The sequence below is a fragment of the Ammospiza caudacuta genome, chromosome 14 (assembly GCF_027887145.1).
Source record: "Ammospiza caudacuta isolate bAmmCau1 chromosome 14, bAmmCau1.pri, whole genome shotgun sequence".
In the NCBI taxonomy this organism is placed as follows: domain Eukaryota; kingdom Metazoa; phylum Chordata; class Aves; order Passeriformes; family Passerellidae; genus Ammospiza; species Ammospiza caudacuta.
Window position 1 is genome coordinate 4888258 of NC_080606.1, and position 15797 is coordinate 4904054.

General features: G+C 53.2%; 1 protein-coding gene across 1 annotated transcript in view; it reads left to right on the forward strand.

Annotated features, from left to right (window-relative positions):
- The window catches only part of ZMYM3 (zinc finger MYM-type containing 3), a 31299-nt gene extending 15974 nt beyond the window's left edge, over positions 1 to 15325 (forward strand). Inside the window, exons 10-23 of the mRNA XM_058814371.1 lie at positions 2071 to 2157; positions 2477 to 2627; positions 7652 to 7710; positions 8250 to 8418; positions 9006 to 9121; positions 9277 to 9451; positions 10006 to 10152; positions 10872 to 10975; positions 11382 to 11550; positions 11671 to 11822; positions 12266 to 12380; positions 13238 to 13492; positions 13577 to 13694; positions 14101 to 15325. Of these exons, the coding sequence (XP_058670354.1) occupies positions 2071 to 2157; positions 2477 to 2627; positions 7652 to 7710; positions 8250 to 8418; positions 9006 to 9121; positions 9277 to 9451; positions 10006 to 10152; positions 10872 to 10975; positions 11382 to 11550; positions 11671 to 11822; positions 12266 to 12380; positions 13238 to 13492; positions 13577 to 13694; positions 14101 to 14299 (2016 nt within the window). The 3' untranslated portion in view covers positions 14300 to 15325. The remainder of the gene's footprint in view (positions 1 to 2070; positions 2158 to 2476; positions 2628 to 7651; positions 7711 to 8249; positions 8419 to 9005; positions 9122 to 9276; positions 9452 to 10005; positions 10153 to 10871; positions 10976 to 11381; positions 11551 to 11670; positions 11823 to 12265; positions 12381 to 13237; positions 13493 to 13576; positions 13695 to 14100) is intronic.
- Positions 15326 to 15797: the final 472 nt, after the last annotated feature.

Here is a 15797-nt window from a genome sequence, read left to right on the forward strand (position 1 = left end):
GATTGTAATCCTTCACTAAGGTCACAGACAGTGTGAGTAGTGTAACTCTAGAGCTTTTAGTGTTGTAGACTTCATAAAACTAGAATCATAGAACAGTTTGGGTTGAAAGGGACCTTTAGATGTCATCCGGGCCAGCCTCCCCTGCAGCGAGCAGGGACACCTTCAATTAGATCAGGTTGCTCAGAGCTCTGTCCAATCTGATCTTGAATATTTCCAGGGTCAGGGCACCTACCTGTGCCAGTGTTTCACCACCCACGTTGTAAAAAAAAAAAAAAGTAGATAATCTCAATATGCTCTCTTTTAGGTTAAAACTATTAGCCCTTGTCCTATTGCAGCAGGCCCTGCTAAATTGTGTATCCCCATCTTGCTTACAAGCCCCCTTTTAAGTATTCAAAGGCCACAATAAGGTGTCCCCAGAGCCTTCTCCAAGCTGAATAATCCCAACTCTCAGTCTTTCTTGACAGGAGAACTCTTCCAAAGCTCTGGTCATTTTTATGGCCCTCCTCTGGACTTGCTCCAGCAGCTCCATGTCCTTCCTGTGCTGGGGAGCCCAGAGCTGGAGGCAGCATTGCAGGTGGGGTCTGACCAGAGTGGAGCAGAGGGACAGAATCCCCTCCCTCTATTGAGGAGACAACTAGGTTGGTCAGGCAGGAGTGCCCTTGGTGCCCTGTGCTGGCTGTGTTGGCACCTCCTGTGCTCCATGTGCCTCAGCACATCTTCTAGAAGGATCTGTTCCATGATCTTCACAGGCACTGCACAGTTCAGTTGTTTCCAGGGTCCTCCTTTCTACCCATTTTAGAAATGGTTGCAACTTTTCCCAACTGGGACTTCATTAATTCATCTAACTTGAATTATTTCCATATAAAATCAGCATTGTAAACATATGAGTAAACCTATGCATCACCTGGGTTAGGAACTGTTTTGCTGGCAGATCTCAGAACGCACTTGTCAAAGAAAAAGCACTGAAGAGAGTGTTTCAAAATGGCTTCTTGGGGATCAGCGTTAAGTCCAAGGACTTCAACATTTTCTTGATCATTTGTCAGTAAAGTCAAAGTAAGCATGATGAAATTTAGCAGATGAAACAAAAACTAGTGAGGTGTTAGCCCATGTTGCATTCAGAGTAGTCATGGAAAGCAAAGCAATTGGATTGATTGACTGTTTCCTTCTAATGTTTGCTTAAATGCAGTTTCAGTACAAGATCCTCTGTCAGCTTTAGTCAGGTAGTGTGGAAATCCTTGAAAGTAAGGATTTTGAAAAGGCTTTGGAATTACAGCAGGTAAACTATTCAGTATGAGCATCTCAATTTACATCCACACAGGGAAGGATTAATTTATTGCAAGTACAAGCAGGCAAACACAGAGTTAATGTTTGAAGGCCAGGGAGCAAAAGAGCTGCCTAGAATGATGCACATATAGGAAGGATGTTCTCCACTGTCCATTTCAATGCTGAAGAGAAATTGAAAGTATTCTGAAGAAAAGCCCAAAACTTAAATTTGGGCTTGAAAAACGCTTGTACTGAGGCACTTGCAGAATGTCTTATCTGAGGTTATCAGAAAGAAAACCAGGAATTACTTTATTAATAAATATATCCTTGTGGATAAGACACCAAATACTAAATGCATTGTGGACAGGACACCAAATGCTGTTTAATCTAGCAGATTAATCTAGCAGAAAATGGGATGAGAGGCTGCTTGAATTCTTAAGTTGCATTATCTTGAAAATAGAAATCAGGCACCTCTGCTTCAAGAACTTTTAGAGAAATCCTCAGAAGAGGTAGCAGAGCCCTCATCATTTAAGTTTTTAAATCCAGTGGTGTGGCAGCTTGCAAGCTTGCCTTCCTGAGAAGAGCTGGACCCAGCATACTGGAAACAAAGTGAAATTGCTCTCAGGAATCATCTGTCCAGGAGCTTGGGACATGATGAGATGGACTGAGCGAGTCCCCACAGTGGCAGCAGGTGCGAGGGGCCAGGCAGGCTGCAGGCCCTGGAGGAGGTGGCAGTGGTGGCAGTGTGAGCAGGTGCCTGCTGCCCTCCAGCTGCCCTCTCCCCATGAGCTGTCTCTGTCTCCTCAGCGCACCAGCCCCGAAGGTGGGATCCACCTCAACTGCCATTATTGTCACAATCTGTTCAGCGGGAAGCCGGAGATCCTGGACTGGCAGGTGAGGATTGCACCTGGGGGGATGTTGAGGTGGAGGCCAACACTGCTGAGAACCTCTGGGGTACTTCCTCTCCCTGCTGTAAGCGGAGCTCCTCCTCTGCCAGTCCTCTGAACGCCTTAGCTGCTGAGATGTGCCTGGAGACTGAGTGCTGCACTCCTGATCAGCAGGATGTCAGAAGGGCAGCAGGAGACCACTCCTGCCAAGTCCTGTGCCAGGAGAGCTGAGGACTTAACTCAGCCCTGTAGTCTTTCTCTTGCTTCCCTGAGAAGTGTGGGAACCTGCTGCCAGGCTGGCTGACCTGGCTGTGGTCTCTTGGCAGGACAAGGTGTATCAGTTCTGCTGCAAGGACTGCTGCGAGGACTTCAAGCGGCTGCGTGGGGTGGTGTCTCAGTGTGAGCACTGCAAGCAGGAGAAGCTGCTGCATGAGAAGATCCGTTTCTCTGGAGTGGAGAAGAACTTCTGCAGTGAAGGTACTTGGGGAAGGCATGGGAGAGGCAGAGCCCCCATGCCAGCCCATGCTGGGGGAGGAGAAGAGAGCATGGAGAGGAACAGAGGGGAGATTGTCTTAGCCAGGCCCTGGGGCAAGAGCCTTGCCATGAAGCGAAGGGAGGACTGTTGTGGGGATGGCTTGCTGTCCAGCCAGGCCCTAGGGCAAGATCTTTACCGTTCATTGTGTCCTTGGGGAGGGCCTTCTCACAGCTTTTCTCTCTCTGGGGGCTGGGGAGACAGCAGGTGGCAGCTCCGCTCCTCCTGTCATCATGCACTTCTACGCTCTTGCGTCTGGGCTGGCCTGACCTGGCCTTGCCCTGCCTGCTGGGTTCCTGCACACAGGAGGTTGGAGTCAGACTCTTCCTAGAAGCATGGAGGTGAGAGATGGCAAGTCCCCGTGAGGTCCCATCTTATCCCAGCCCTAGGGGCCAGTGCTGGATTGTTCCCTACAGTGTGTTGCGTGTGCTCTGTTGTCTCCGCAGACCTGGATTCTGGTCATGTTTGGGTCAGGGAGGCCCCCAGTTCATCCTGGGAAGGTTTCACTCCTATTGTTTCTCCGCAGGGTGTGTGCTTCTTTACAAACAGGATTTCACCAAGAACCTGGGCCTGTGCTGCATCACCTGCACCTACTGTTCTCAGACCTGCCAGCGGGCGGTCACCGAGCAGCTGGAGGGCAGCACCTGGGACTTCTGTAGTGAAGACTGCAAAAGCAAATACTTGCTCTGGTACTTCAAGGTCAGTATTGGCACTGGCAGCTTGTGCTAAGTGCTGTGGTGGGCACGGCACCCAGATAAGTGGGCATTGCACTGAGGAAGTTCACACTGCTGGAGTCTGGCTGGCACTGCTGCGGAGAACCTGGCACTGCTGGAGTCCTGCCTGGCAATGACGGGACACTGCTACGGGGAAGCTCACGTAGCTGGAGTCCCCAGCTGATCCTGCCAGACAGAGCACTGCCCTGAGGAAGCTCACAGTGCTGGATCCGCGGCCAGTGCTGCTGGGAGAAGTTCGCACCGCTGGAGTCCCCGGCTGGCACTGGCAGGGCACTGCTGTGGGGAAGCTCACTGCACCTTGCGATGTGCACCTTTCACTGGAGAGTTGTGTTGCACTCGGAGGGGGTGTGGTTAGTTACTCGTTGTTTCTCTCCTGCTGATGCGGGCTTTAGGCAGCTCGGTGCCATGCCTGCAAGCGTCAGGGGAAGCTGCTGGAAACCATCCACTGGCGGGGGCAAATCAAACACTTCTGCAACCAGCAGTGTCTGCTGCGATTTTACAATCAACAGAACCAGCCCAACCTGGACACGCAGAAGGGGCCCGAGAGCCTGCTGAACAGTGAGTAGGAGGGAGGGAGGGAACCTGCATAGCTCAGTCTGAGAGACACAGGGAAGACTCAACTGCAGGGGGTGGAAGCTGCCTGCCTGGGACTGGAGGAGACGCTAGGGAACAATCCTGCACTGGCCCCTGGGGGGGAAAGGACGGAGTGGGACCTAATGGGCTTCTCCATCTCTAACATCTATGGTTCTATGACACACAGGGCCCAGACGGGAGGAGCCGGTGCCAGCGTGCTGCCTGTAGCTCACACTCTTAGCGAGGATACTCAGGGATTTAACATCCTCAAGTTGCCAGCGGAGAGCTCGATTTACAGGGTTAGGGGACAGCGTGGTTTGGCATGACAATCCACCTGCAGCCTCACACCACCTCCGAGCTGTGACCTTCTCAGATCTCATAAACTAATCTGGATTGGGCCAGGTCAGTGCTTGGATGGGAAACATTCAAGGACAAAGAAGGGTGCTGCAGGAAGTGGTGCTGGTGATGCTGTAGGTGGGCTCTCCTTCAGCCAGAGCTGAACCTAGAACGGTCTTGAGGGAGCGCTGAGCTGCTGGAGGCACTGTGTCTTGCGATGTTAGGTTGGAGTCCTACCACTTACCCAAAGTTCACTGCAGCTTTGGGGAGTTGCCAACCCTGTGTCCCAGATAACCCCATTCTGCATCCATGGAGAACCAGCTGGAGAGGAGATTTTCACTGCCTGTTGCCCCATTTCCTATCATTAACTCAAGCCAGTTCCTTATGGAAGATTGCAAAGTGCTTTGGGATCCCTCAGGATGGAAGGTGCTCCTAGTGACAGTGACAAGACACCGCTTGGCCCTCGGACACCTGCAGTCTCATTCTGCTTGGTCTTTCTTAGGCCACGATCTCCTGGGTGACCTGGGGATATAGTTAAAGTGCTTGCAGCTTACAGTGGGACTTGCTGCAGTGCATCAAGGTTCAACACATACCTGCATCACAGGTTCAGGGCTTTGCTGGCCTCCCTGGGATTTCATGATGTGTAAAACCCTGGCTAGGGTGTGCCAAGGAGGGGAAACCAAGACAAGGAGCTTCTCATGAGAGGCTCATCCTCCATCTCCTGACTCTTGAGGTTCCTCCCCTGACTGTAGAGCACTGATCATAGGACAGGGGAAGCTCTGGATGTCGTTGCTGCTTAGGCAGCAAAGCAGAGCTGCCCTGCCAGAAGCAGCACCTTCCCCCAGCTGGGGGAAGCCCAACCTGCCTTCCAAGAGCCACGCTCCATAACAGGCTGTGTGAGGTGACAGCTTAAGTGGCAGCACACTGGACTGACCTGGAGAAGGAACTGTTGGTCTCTGCTGGCACAGGGGTGCCCATGGGCATTCTGCTTGATTTACAGTGCTCTGCTCCCAAGGGAGGAAGACATGCTGGTTCCTGTAGCTCACCAAGTGATTGCACAGCCCTAGCCATGCTGTTCCATTTTGTCCTCTACTGTCAAAGCATGTTGCTTTTGAGAGATCTGTAACATGGCTTTTGGACAGGCACAGTGGCAAGCTCTGCCTGCAGAGGGAAGATGTTTCACACTGTTCAGCCCTTGTCTTCTTGGAACCATGGACCACAAGACTGAGAAGTACCTTCACCACCACCACCAACCACAAGAGTCTCAAGCCTCGTCCACCACATCTCTGGAGGGCCCCCAGAACTCTGCTGCTCGGTATGTGGGGCATCACTCTTCACTGTGCCACAGCTGCATCTCCATGCAACCTGTAAGGACTAAAGGGAGCCAAGGAAAAGCCTGTCATCGGTTGTGAGTGCTCAGCTGAGCACGAGTTCCAGGCTGCCCCAGCAGTTGCTGTGCTTAGTGGATGCTGCTGGTTGCACTGCACCCTCTGTATGCTCTGGCACACCAGTCCCCTGCCAGATGTGGGACAGCTGTGGACATCCTTGCCCCAGGACTGTGGGATACTGCTGAGTTTGCAAAGGAAAGATGCTGAAGCCAGGACCCACTTACACAAAGAGCTTTCCAGCTGTGCTGTGCTGTGCAGGGGATTTTAGGAGGACCAGCTTCTGCATGGTCTCCTGTGGACCTGACAGCTTTGTTCCCAGCTTGCAAGGGACTACCTGGATTTCAGGCTCATCTTGGACAGAGCTGCTTATTCTTGCTTACTCTCTTGCAGCCAGTGATTGCCTAAAACCATCAATTCCTGTGATCCAGTGGCTGCAACCAGTCTGGTGATCCTGACAGTTCTTGTAGCTGATCATACAAGCAGACATTGCCTTGCTGGGAACAGTTCATGTAGTGTGGAACTGAGGAGTTTTGCTTCAAAACTGTGCCCAAAGGCTTCCAAAGGAGCTGGCTCTGCACTGGGCTGTCCAGCTGGAGAGGGTAGGAGTCACAGTTGTGGCAGGCAGTGCCTTGACAGCTCCTTGTTGGTGTTGGGATGAGAAAAAGAACAAGCTGCAACTTTCCTGGAAGCCTGGACACATAGCATATGACAGGAGAATCTTGTTTTCTTTAGTCCTAAATCATTGACCAGTGGGGCAATCATGTTTGCTTTAGATTCTGCTGCAGCAGAAATTCTGCTCATAAGCCACAGCTTGTCTTTCCTCATTCAGGCCATTGGTGTTTCCTGCCTGAACCTGCTGCCCATCCACTTTGGGTTGTCAGGGTGAGTTCTTGGCCCCTGAGACTGCTGCAGATCCTGTGGCTGAATGCTCAGCTGCAGATTAGGGAGCTTCCTCCAGCTGGGTTTTATCTGTTGCCCCCTGTGGTGGTCAGCGGGTGGAGCCTGATGGGCCTCAAATTGTACAAGAATTATTCATTTCCTCAGGTCAGAGGAAGTCTTCACAATGTGAATGTCCCTGTGTTGCACCTTTAGGAATCTGGGTCTTTCCTGAAGGACCTGTCTGTGTACAGGAGCTGTGAATGGACCCGCCACTGCTTTTGGGTGCTGGGACCTGCTGCTGTCCTTGCAGGATCTCCTTCATGCATGGCCCACCAGTGGAAGGCAATTCTTTCAATTCTTTCTGCCAGTCACGTGGGTAACCAGGGATCACTGACGACTGGGATGAAGGTGCTCTGGTAGCCCACCAGCCTTTGAGGTGGGTGCAGGTTTTCTGCAGAGCACATGAGCTGGATTCTCATGCAGGGCAGGGTGACGGTGTCAGAACCTGAGACCAGCGTCTGCCACACGTGCCTCTCACCTGCAGGTGATCCTCTCTTTCCTTAGGGGAATGGACTGCATCCCTAGGGCTGGGCAAAGCTGTCTCTCTGCTTTCTGGGATTTCTCACAATGCTGCTGCTAGCTCTGTCACCTTCTTCCTCGGGATCTCGAAGCACTTTGCCAAGATATTTGCTGCAGGGATATGGAGGCACAGGGAGGGGCCATGGCTCGGTACAGCAAGCCAATAGGCAGAGCTGGGATTAGAGCCCTGGATTCCTCTCTCTACAAGGGGCTGGGATTTCTCCTGACCTGCTGTCATGGGGAAGGGGTGGACTGTAAGGGAACACAAAATCACATGGGAATAACTTGATTTTGGAGTTGTAGTGTCTTCTGAGGTGTTAGGGCTAGAGATTATGGAAACATTAACTGTTCCTGGAGTGGCCAGGGGCAGTTTCTGGAGAGCCTGTCCCTGCTCTCTGGCTGCTTGCACCTCCAGTCCCAGCAGTGGGACATGTTGGCCCAGGAGCTCTTGAACTGAAGAGTTGTTGCTTTCTCTTACAGGTCAGACTTCAGAGCCAAAACCAGCTGTCCCTTCCACACAGAAGGCAGAAACTAACATGGTAAGACCCACTGGTGGTAGGAATTTGCAAAACAAAGGGGCTGTCCCCAAAGAGAAGACAGTTCTGCCATTGCTCAGGGAGATTTCACTCTTACAAAACAATGCATTTTATGATGTCTGGGTAGTGGGAAATTAAAAGAACTCCTAGGAAGGCAGCATCAACATATCTCCTGCAAGGGGAAAGAATAACTGTTCCCCAGGAATCAATGATGAAAATTCTGACACTGTTTCACTGGCTCCTCTTTGCCCAGTGCTTTCCTGTGCCTGGGTATAGTTGCTGTCCCACTGTTCCCCTCTACCCTGTGGGACAGGAGCCACCACTGCTGGACTCCTGGCAGAGCAGAGGCAGCACACAGGCTTGCTGCCTGCCAGGAACAGCTTGGCTGTCCTTCATCAGAGCCTGACCATGGGAGTGTCCACATGTTAGGGACTGCCAGGCTCCAGGAGGTGCTTTGGGAGTCATTCTATCTGCACCTGTAGTAGGGAAGAGATCGTGCTGCCTTGGGTGGACACCAACCTCCTCCTTTCTGCATTTCCCAGCTGTCAGCAAAGGCCTCCTCAGCCCAAACCTCTCCAGCTGTGCCACCTCCTGCCCCACCTCTGGTTCCAGCCACCCCTCGGAAAAACAAAGCTGCCATGTGTAAACCCCTGATGCAGAACCGGGGTGTCTCCTGCAAGCTTGAAATGAAGTCCAAAGGATGTCAGACAGGTAGGAAAGCAAGACTTCACTGTAGGATTACAGGGGCATTGTGGAAATGCAAGTGGCATGTCCCTGCTCCACACTGTGAATCCAGCCTGAAATGCTGCACAGAGCAGGCTGGGTGTTTGGCACCGTGCTGAGAAGTCTCTGGGCACACATAGGTAGAGGGCACACATGGCAGGGCTGTTGATAGGGAGCCCATTTCCATCACAGCAAAAGGAGAGATGTAGAGAGCTCTGTAGTATGATCCTACCTCTTGTGGGGCAGCTCCTGTTCCTCTGGAGATCATTAGCTTGTCTGAGGACTGTCTGCTAAACCAGTTCCACTCTAGTTCCTGTTGTGTGGTCTGCAGCATATGCAAGGCAACTAGACGTCTTAGCAGGGCTATGTAAGAGCAGGATTTGTAGTTCTGGCTAAGGCAAGCCTCTCTTGTTGCTGACTTTGACTTGCTGCTATTGCAGCTCTGTCCCTGAGTCCAGGAGCTGGTGGCTGGAAGGGCCGTGGTGCTGGATGGCTGGGGGCATGGCAGCATGCAGCAGAGCTGGGTGGAGGAACTTCAGGGAATAATGTCACTGATGTATTTTTGCTCTTGTCAGAGGCTGACTGGAAGCCCCAGCTGGTTGTGTTGCCAATCCCCGTCCCGATCTTCGTGCCTGTGCCTATGCATATGTACTGCCAGAAAGTACCTGTGCCTTTCTCCATGCCTGTCCCGGTAAGCACCACGCTTCACCTGCTTGTGTCCTCCTGCTCTTGTGATCCTGCTTTGCTCAAATCTCCCTGCTTCTCTGTTCATGCTCTTCTCCTTCCTCTGCTTTTGTGTCAGTCTACTGAGTGTCACTTTTCTGCCTGGTGTGCTGCTGTCCACAGGTGCCTGTGCCAATGTTCCTGCCCACCACGCTGGAGAGCACAGAGAAGATTGTGGAGACCATTGAGGAACTGAAGGTGAAGATCCCCTCCAATCCCCTAGAGGCTGACATCCTGGCCATGGCTGAGATGATTGCAGAGGCTGAGGAACTGGACAAAGCCTCCTCAGACCTGTGTGGTAGGTTCTGCCAGGGCTTGGTCTGGTCCAACAGCTGGGATCAAGGGCAATTTGCCAGCTCTTGGAGCTAAAGCACCTGCTGGGATTGTGGCTCTCCCAAAGCCTTTGGAGAGGAAGCAGGGAAGACCAAGTCCTTAACTTCTACTGAGGAGGTACCAGAAGGGAAGAGCTGCAGCAGGGATCAGTGTCTGCCACTGTCCCTTTTGGGGGTGCCAGTCTCGTGGCACATGTGCAGCTCTCTCAGTTTATTCAGGTGGCTGTAGAGATTCTTCCCTAAAGAAGCTTCCATGCTACAAAAGGTAACTGCATACAGCCCTGGTCTTGTAGGTTTTTTTACCTAGGGGCTGCATTCCTGTAAATGGCAGTGATAGGGATTGTGGCTGGGGTGACAACAACCTTCCAATGTTTTTCTGTCCAGGGAAAGCTGGACAGCTCAGGTGTCGTGGGGCTGCTCTGATCACAGGGATCCTGACTTCATTTTCCAGTTATCACAGGGAAAACAGACAAAAGATTTTCAAGAAAGTTTTGTTTCTGATGAACTTTTTTTCTTTCAGACCTGGTGAGTAACCAGAGTGCAGAAGGTCTCCTGGAGGACTGTGATCTGTTTGGACCAGCCCGGGACGATGTGTTGGCCATGGCTGTCAAGATGGCAAATGTCCTCGATGAGCCGGGCCAGGACCTGGAGGCTGACTTCCCTAAGAGTAAGAGCTGGGTGACACAGGGCTACTGAGGGGGCTCCCACTGCCCTCAGCTGTCTGCTCTCACCTCCCTGTGCCCTCTGACTGACGTGGTGTGAGAGCCCTGCGGTGACTGCAGCAGGGCTGGGGAGACCACCACTTCTGAAAGAGTGTTTGTTTGTCCAGACTAAACTTACCTGCTGTGAACTTAAGACCCAGAGAGGGGGGGAATGAGAAGCTGATTTGAACAGCACAAAGAGCAGGGCAGCAGCACTGGTGTGTTTATGAGTGATGATTCCAGAGGATCCAGCTAAATGAGAAACCTGGACAAGGCATGGCATCCTGAGAAATGGCAGAATTGCTGAGTGTCTGTTAACAGAAGGTGGAAGAAGATGCAGGGACTTGCAGGAGCATAGCAATGCAGCAAACAACAGAATTGAGCTGCCTGTGCCAGGCTGTCCACAGTACTGGCCTGACGGCAGGGAACGAGGAATGTTCCTCAATTTTAAAAAATAAACAAAAAACTGTCCGAGATGAAAATGTGGGGTTCTGGTTATTCTGAGAAATTTTAGCATTCTCTGCCAGAGCCTTATTTCCTTTGTTGGGCTGTGGCTGAAAATTCATTCCAGGCAGTGGTAGAGGATGTGAAGTGTTCCCTCTTCATTTTGCTGTAAAAATCAGGCCAGCACAGAGGGCAGGATGAGAAGTCTCAGCTGAGCCCTTCTGCCTGTGTTTCCTTTCAGACCCTCTGGACATAAACCCCAGTGTGGATTTCCTCTTTGACTGTGGGCTGGTGGGACCGGATGAGGTGTCCACAGAGCAGGACCTGCCTCGAGCTGTGCGGAAGGTGAGGAGTTCTCTGTGGGTACTGCCTGCTTAAAGCCCTTTGGGTTTGGAGTGGGAGCTGCCACCTGGGCTGTAGGAGCTGAAGTGTACCAGAGTCTTTGGTGTGCTGGGGAGGTTGTGCCCTCTCCTTTCAGGGCATGGTTGGCCTGCAGGCCACTCCTTGAATGAAAATATTTGCTTGTCAGTTTGGAGGAGCTTTGAATGCTACAAATCATGTGACAGCTAGCTGGTCTCTTTCTTGCCTGTGACCCTTGTAACTAATGAGCTTTGTTGGCTTGGCTGCCAGCAGAGTGGTGCCTGGTGCAATGGCACACTGTAGGGAGCTGGCAGTCAGCAGGTGTGAGGGTGGCCAGGAGTCCTGCACCTGTGCCAGGCGGGTGCCCAGTCTCACAAACACCTCTCTGCAGGGGCAGAAGCGCCTGGTGCTCTCTGAGAGCTGTTCCCGGGACTCGATGAGCAGCCAGCCCAGCTGTACAGTGCTCAACTACTCCTATGGTGTGAATGCCTGGAAATCCTGGGTACAAGCCAAGTACGCAGGGGGAGAAAGCAGCAAGGGCGAGGAGCTACGCTTCGGCCGTAAGTGCCTTGTCTGATGCAGTGCAGATGCAGAAACCTCCCAGAAGCTGCACCTTGGGGTGCTGAGGTGTTCCTGACCTTGTAGGCTGTTGTCTGAGACTGCTGTGCTTGTCTCTGCAGCCAAGCCCATGAGGATCAAGGAAGACATCTTAGCCTGCTCAGCAGCTGAGCTCAACTACGGCCTGGCACAGTTTGTCAAGGAGATAACGCGGCCCAACGGGGAGCGCTATGAACCAGACAGCATCTATTACCTCTGCCTTGGCATCCAGCAGGTGAGGAGGGCCTGCTGCCCTCATCCTCTACAGCCAGACTGGGCTCAGATCTGGTGAGGGAAGCCTGTACCCTTCATTCTGCCTTCTGGGGACCCAGAGAGGCTGGCTGGATTCTCCTTTAGTGCCTCAGCCCAGGACAGCATCCCACCTGGTTTCGTCTTTGTTCCCAAACTCAAGAGTAGGGTGGCATCTATTCCCCAGCCTTGCACCCTTTTTGCACATCTCTGAGGAGGACTGGGGGATCTCCCCAAACTCAGGCCCTTCTTCAGCCCTAAGTCTGCTTTGTCATGCCCCAGGGTTTTCTTTGCAGCTCTCTGTGTCTGCCCAGCAGCTCTGGTGGTGCAGGGAGGGGTGCTCTGCATATGTGCCCTGTGCTCTCTGGGGAGGGTTTGCATTCCAGGTGCTGCTGTGTTTCTCTTGACTGTGTGTTCTGTCCTTTCTAGTACCTGCTCGAGAACAATCGTATGGTGAATATATTTACAGACCTTTACTACCTGACCTTCGTGCAGGAGCTGAACAAATCCCTGAGTGGCTGGCAACCCACAATCTTACCAAATAGTATGTGTCTTCAGAGTACCTTCAGTCCCCATAAATCCAGTTTGTGCTTGTAGCCTGATTGTGCTCCCCAGCTTCAACCTTGGCGTGGGCAGCACAGTTCTGCTGTGTGTTGAGGTCACACTGACCCAAACCAACTGCAGAGCCAGCATGGTTTGTGCTTCAGCTGCTTCTGTTGCCCACGGTCAGGGTAGCTGAGAGCAGAGCACCTGTACTTTGTATCTTGGGACAATTTGAATCTTTACAACACTTCACAGTGATGTCTCCACCCTTTGGCATGGAGGATGCCAAGCCAAGAGGCACACTGGTGCTTGTGTTTATGTTCTCAGCACATGGATGAGCCCTGCACATGGTGCTAAGCCTTGGCCAAGGTTGCTGTGCTGCTGCCTTGTGAATGGGCTAACCTAGAGCTCTGCAGAGGCTTTTCTTGTTGCTGTGATCTGGGCTGCCTTCCCTGCTGTGTCTTGTCAGTAGTTATTTCACAGATCCAGCCTCATCTCTGCAGATTGGCTATCCCAGGCAGAGCCATTTGACTCCAGACCTGTGTATCTAGGCAGGAGCTGGCCAGATTTCTCCTGCCTGCTGCTTTTCCCTAATCTCTCACTGAGTGTGGTGGAGCACCGACCTGGAGTTCACTTTTTGGCCATCTGTAGTGATGAGCAGTTAGGATTGATTTGGGTTCTCACCTGTGGTTTGGCTGTGATCTGGGAAGGCTTATGGCTGGGCAGAGCTCTAGCTGAGGAGAAAAACCTTGTGGAAAAAGAGATGCTGTGAAGCATCAGTCTTTTGCAGAGGCAGGGTGAAGGGATTGCCACAAAGCCACTGCTGATGTGACCTTTTTCTCCCTCTGTGTGTTGCAGACACAGTTTTCTCCCGTGTCGAGGAGGAGCACCTCTGGGAGTGCAAACAGCTGGGTGTTTACTCACCCTTTGTGCTTCTCAACACCCTTATGTTCTTCAACACCAAGTTCTTTGGGCTGCAGACAGCAGAGGAGCACATGCAGCTCTCCTTCACCAATGTGGTGCGCCAGTCCCGCAAGTGCACCACAGCCCGTGGCATGACCAAGGTGGTGAGCATCCGCTACTACGCTCCTGCCAAGCAGAAGAAAAGCCGAGGTGGGTCTGGAGGAACATCTCTGTTCCTCCCCCTGCATGCCCCATCAGGACCCAGCCATGATCCAGCTCTCTCCCTCTCTGCAGATGGCGGCTCTGGAAAACGGAAGCGTGAGGAGGAGGTTCCGATGCTGGAGCAGCGGGAGAACAGGATGAATCCCCTCCGATGCCCAGTCAAGTTTTATGAGTTTTATCTCTCCAAATGGTGAGGCTTTCTCTGGAGAAGAGGCATGTGCCATTTTGGGGCCACTTCTTAGTTTTGATGGAACCTGGTGTGACTGCTGCTCTCCATACATTTGTACAGAGCATGCAGTCTTGCCCAGGCTCTGTGCTGCTTCACTAGCCCAAGTTTGAGGGAATGCTTCTCTCTGGCCTTTTGCACTTCCTGCCCTTCTCCAGACTGGCAGGAATGTGCAGTAAAGAGTCCAGTGCTTGGGTGGTTGGGGGTTTTGGCCTTGAACAAGGAGCTGTAGGCTGAGTTTGTGTCCTTATCCTACTGAATGATGAGAGGTTGTGATGAGCTGTGAACACCCCTTGCTAAACACAGGCCAAGCTGTCTGAGCCCCTGCAGGGAGCTGCAGCCCAGGTCTCACCCTGCTGTCTCTCCACAGTCCCGAGAGCCTGCGGAACCGCAGCGACGTGTTCTACCTGCAGCCCGAGCGCTCGTGCATCGCCGAGTCCCCGCTGTGGTACTCGGTGATCCCCATGGACCGCAGCATGCTGGAGAGCATGCTGAACCGCATCCTGGCCGTCAGGGAGATCTACGAGGAGCACAGCCGCCTCAGCAGCCTGGAGGACGACGTGGACTAAGGCAGAGGTGCTGCTGGACTGGCTGCACTCCAGCCCTGGACACCTCATCTTGCTGCTTCCCATTGCAGGGCAGGGGCCGTGCAGCATAGGAAGGGATGGTGCTGCAGCAGTGCTGTCCCTGCATCATTACCAGACTTGGACCTCCCATCCTGCTCGTTACAGGCATCCCCTACGTGCGTGGCCCCCACACTCAGCTCTGTCTCCAGTTCTGGCTGCTGGGTGAGCCATCTTCCCCAGGGTCTGTTCCCATGGCACAGGAGTGGCAGAGTCCCTGGTGCAGCTCCCCTTGCCCAGCCCTGTCCCTCCCCTACCCCCAGCCCTGCCACTGCCCCCTCTCCCTGTGCCCCAGGGCAGGAATTGCACAAAACACATTGCCCCGTTGGACCAGTGGCTCCCAAAGCTTTTACTTCCCACTTCCTTTAGCATTCCCTCACAAGGCTGGAGGCGTCAAGGCAGGAACAGTAGCTCTGCTGCTGGGGCAGGATTGTCTTTTCAAGCCAGTGGGCATGGGCCCCAGGCAGCCTGAGAGCTGTTGCGTCAGGGGGAGAACTTTTGTCCCAGGGTGAGAGAGATTTGGGTTGGTTGCAGGGAGTGGATGGGGCTAACACTGGAATTTGTGGGCAGAGATCTGGCCTTGCCACAGGGATACCTCCCTTGTGTGCAATCAGAATGCCTCCCTCTCTTTGGTCAGTGTTTTCTGAGTCTGCTGAAAACTGATGGAGATGGGTCTGTACTAGTGCTGCCCCTCTCTCCCCAGTGTTCCCTGTCTTGGTGTAAGGACCCTCCCCTGTGCAAGGTGCCCTCAGTGGAAACCTCTGCTCCAGCCAGGGGCCCAGGCATTTGCTTGCAGAAGCAGGGAGCCCTGCCTGGCCTCCCCCTCCCTCCCACAGCCACAGGCTGCCACCACCCTGCCCAGGGCAAGTCTGGCTCCAGCTGTGCCACTCCATGCTGCCTCCTGCCCCTTCTTGTGTTCTGGTCGGTTTTCTTGAGCTGTACATGGGTCTCCTGTTGAGCCTGTATATATTGTTCTGGGCCCTGGCCTGGGGCCATCTGTTCTCTGTGTCCATGTGGAGAGTGAGCTGCTCACCAGTCTTGTTGTAGTGATGCCAGGGCAGTAGGACTAACCCTGTGTCTCTGGAAACCATTCATTTCAAATAAAGATGTGGAAAACTTTGGCAGCCCCTGGTTTTTCCCCCTGGGCAGGGTGAGCATTGTGGAAGAACAGGGCCAGTGTCCCGGTGTTGCAGTGCACCTTGCTCCTATCCATCCCAGCCTGAACTCCCTACCTTGCCTGGGCCCTGCTGTCCTGCCAGCTCTGCAATGTGATGATGGCCTCTGCCCCAGTGCCCACTGGTGCCAGCATGGCATGCCCTGCCTGTCCCTGCCCTGGGCCCATAGTGTGCAGCCCCACCCAAGCCAGCGGTGGCCCTGCCCTGGCCATGCAGTGTGACCGTAGATGGAGCAGCTGGAGAGCAATGCCACAGAGCCTGTGAGCAGA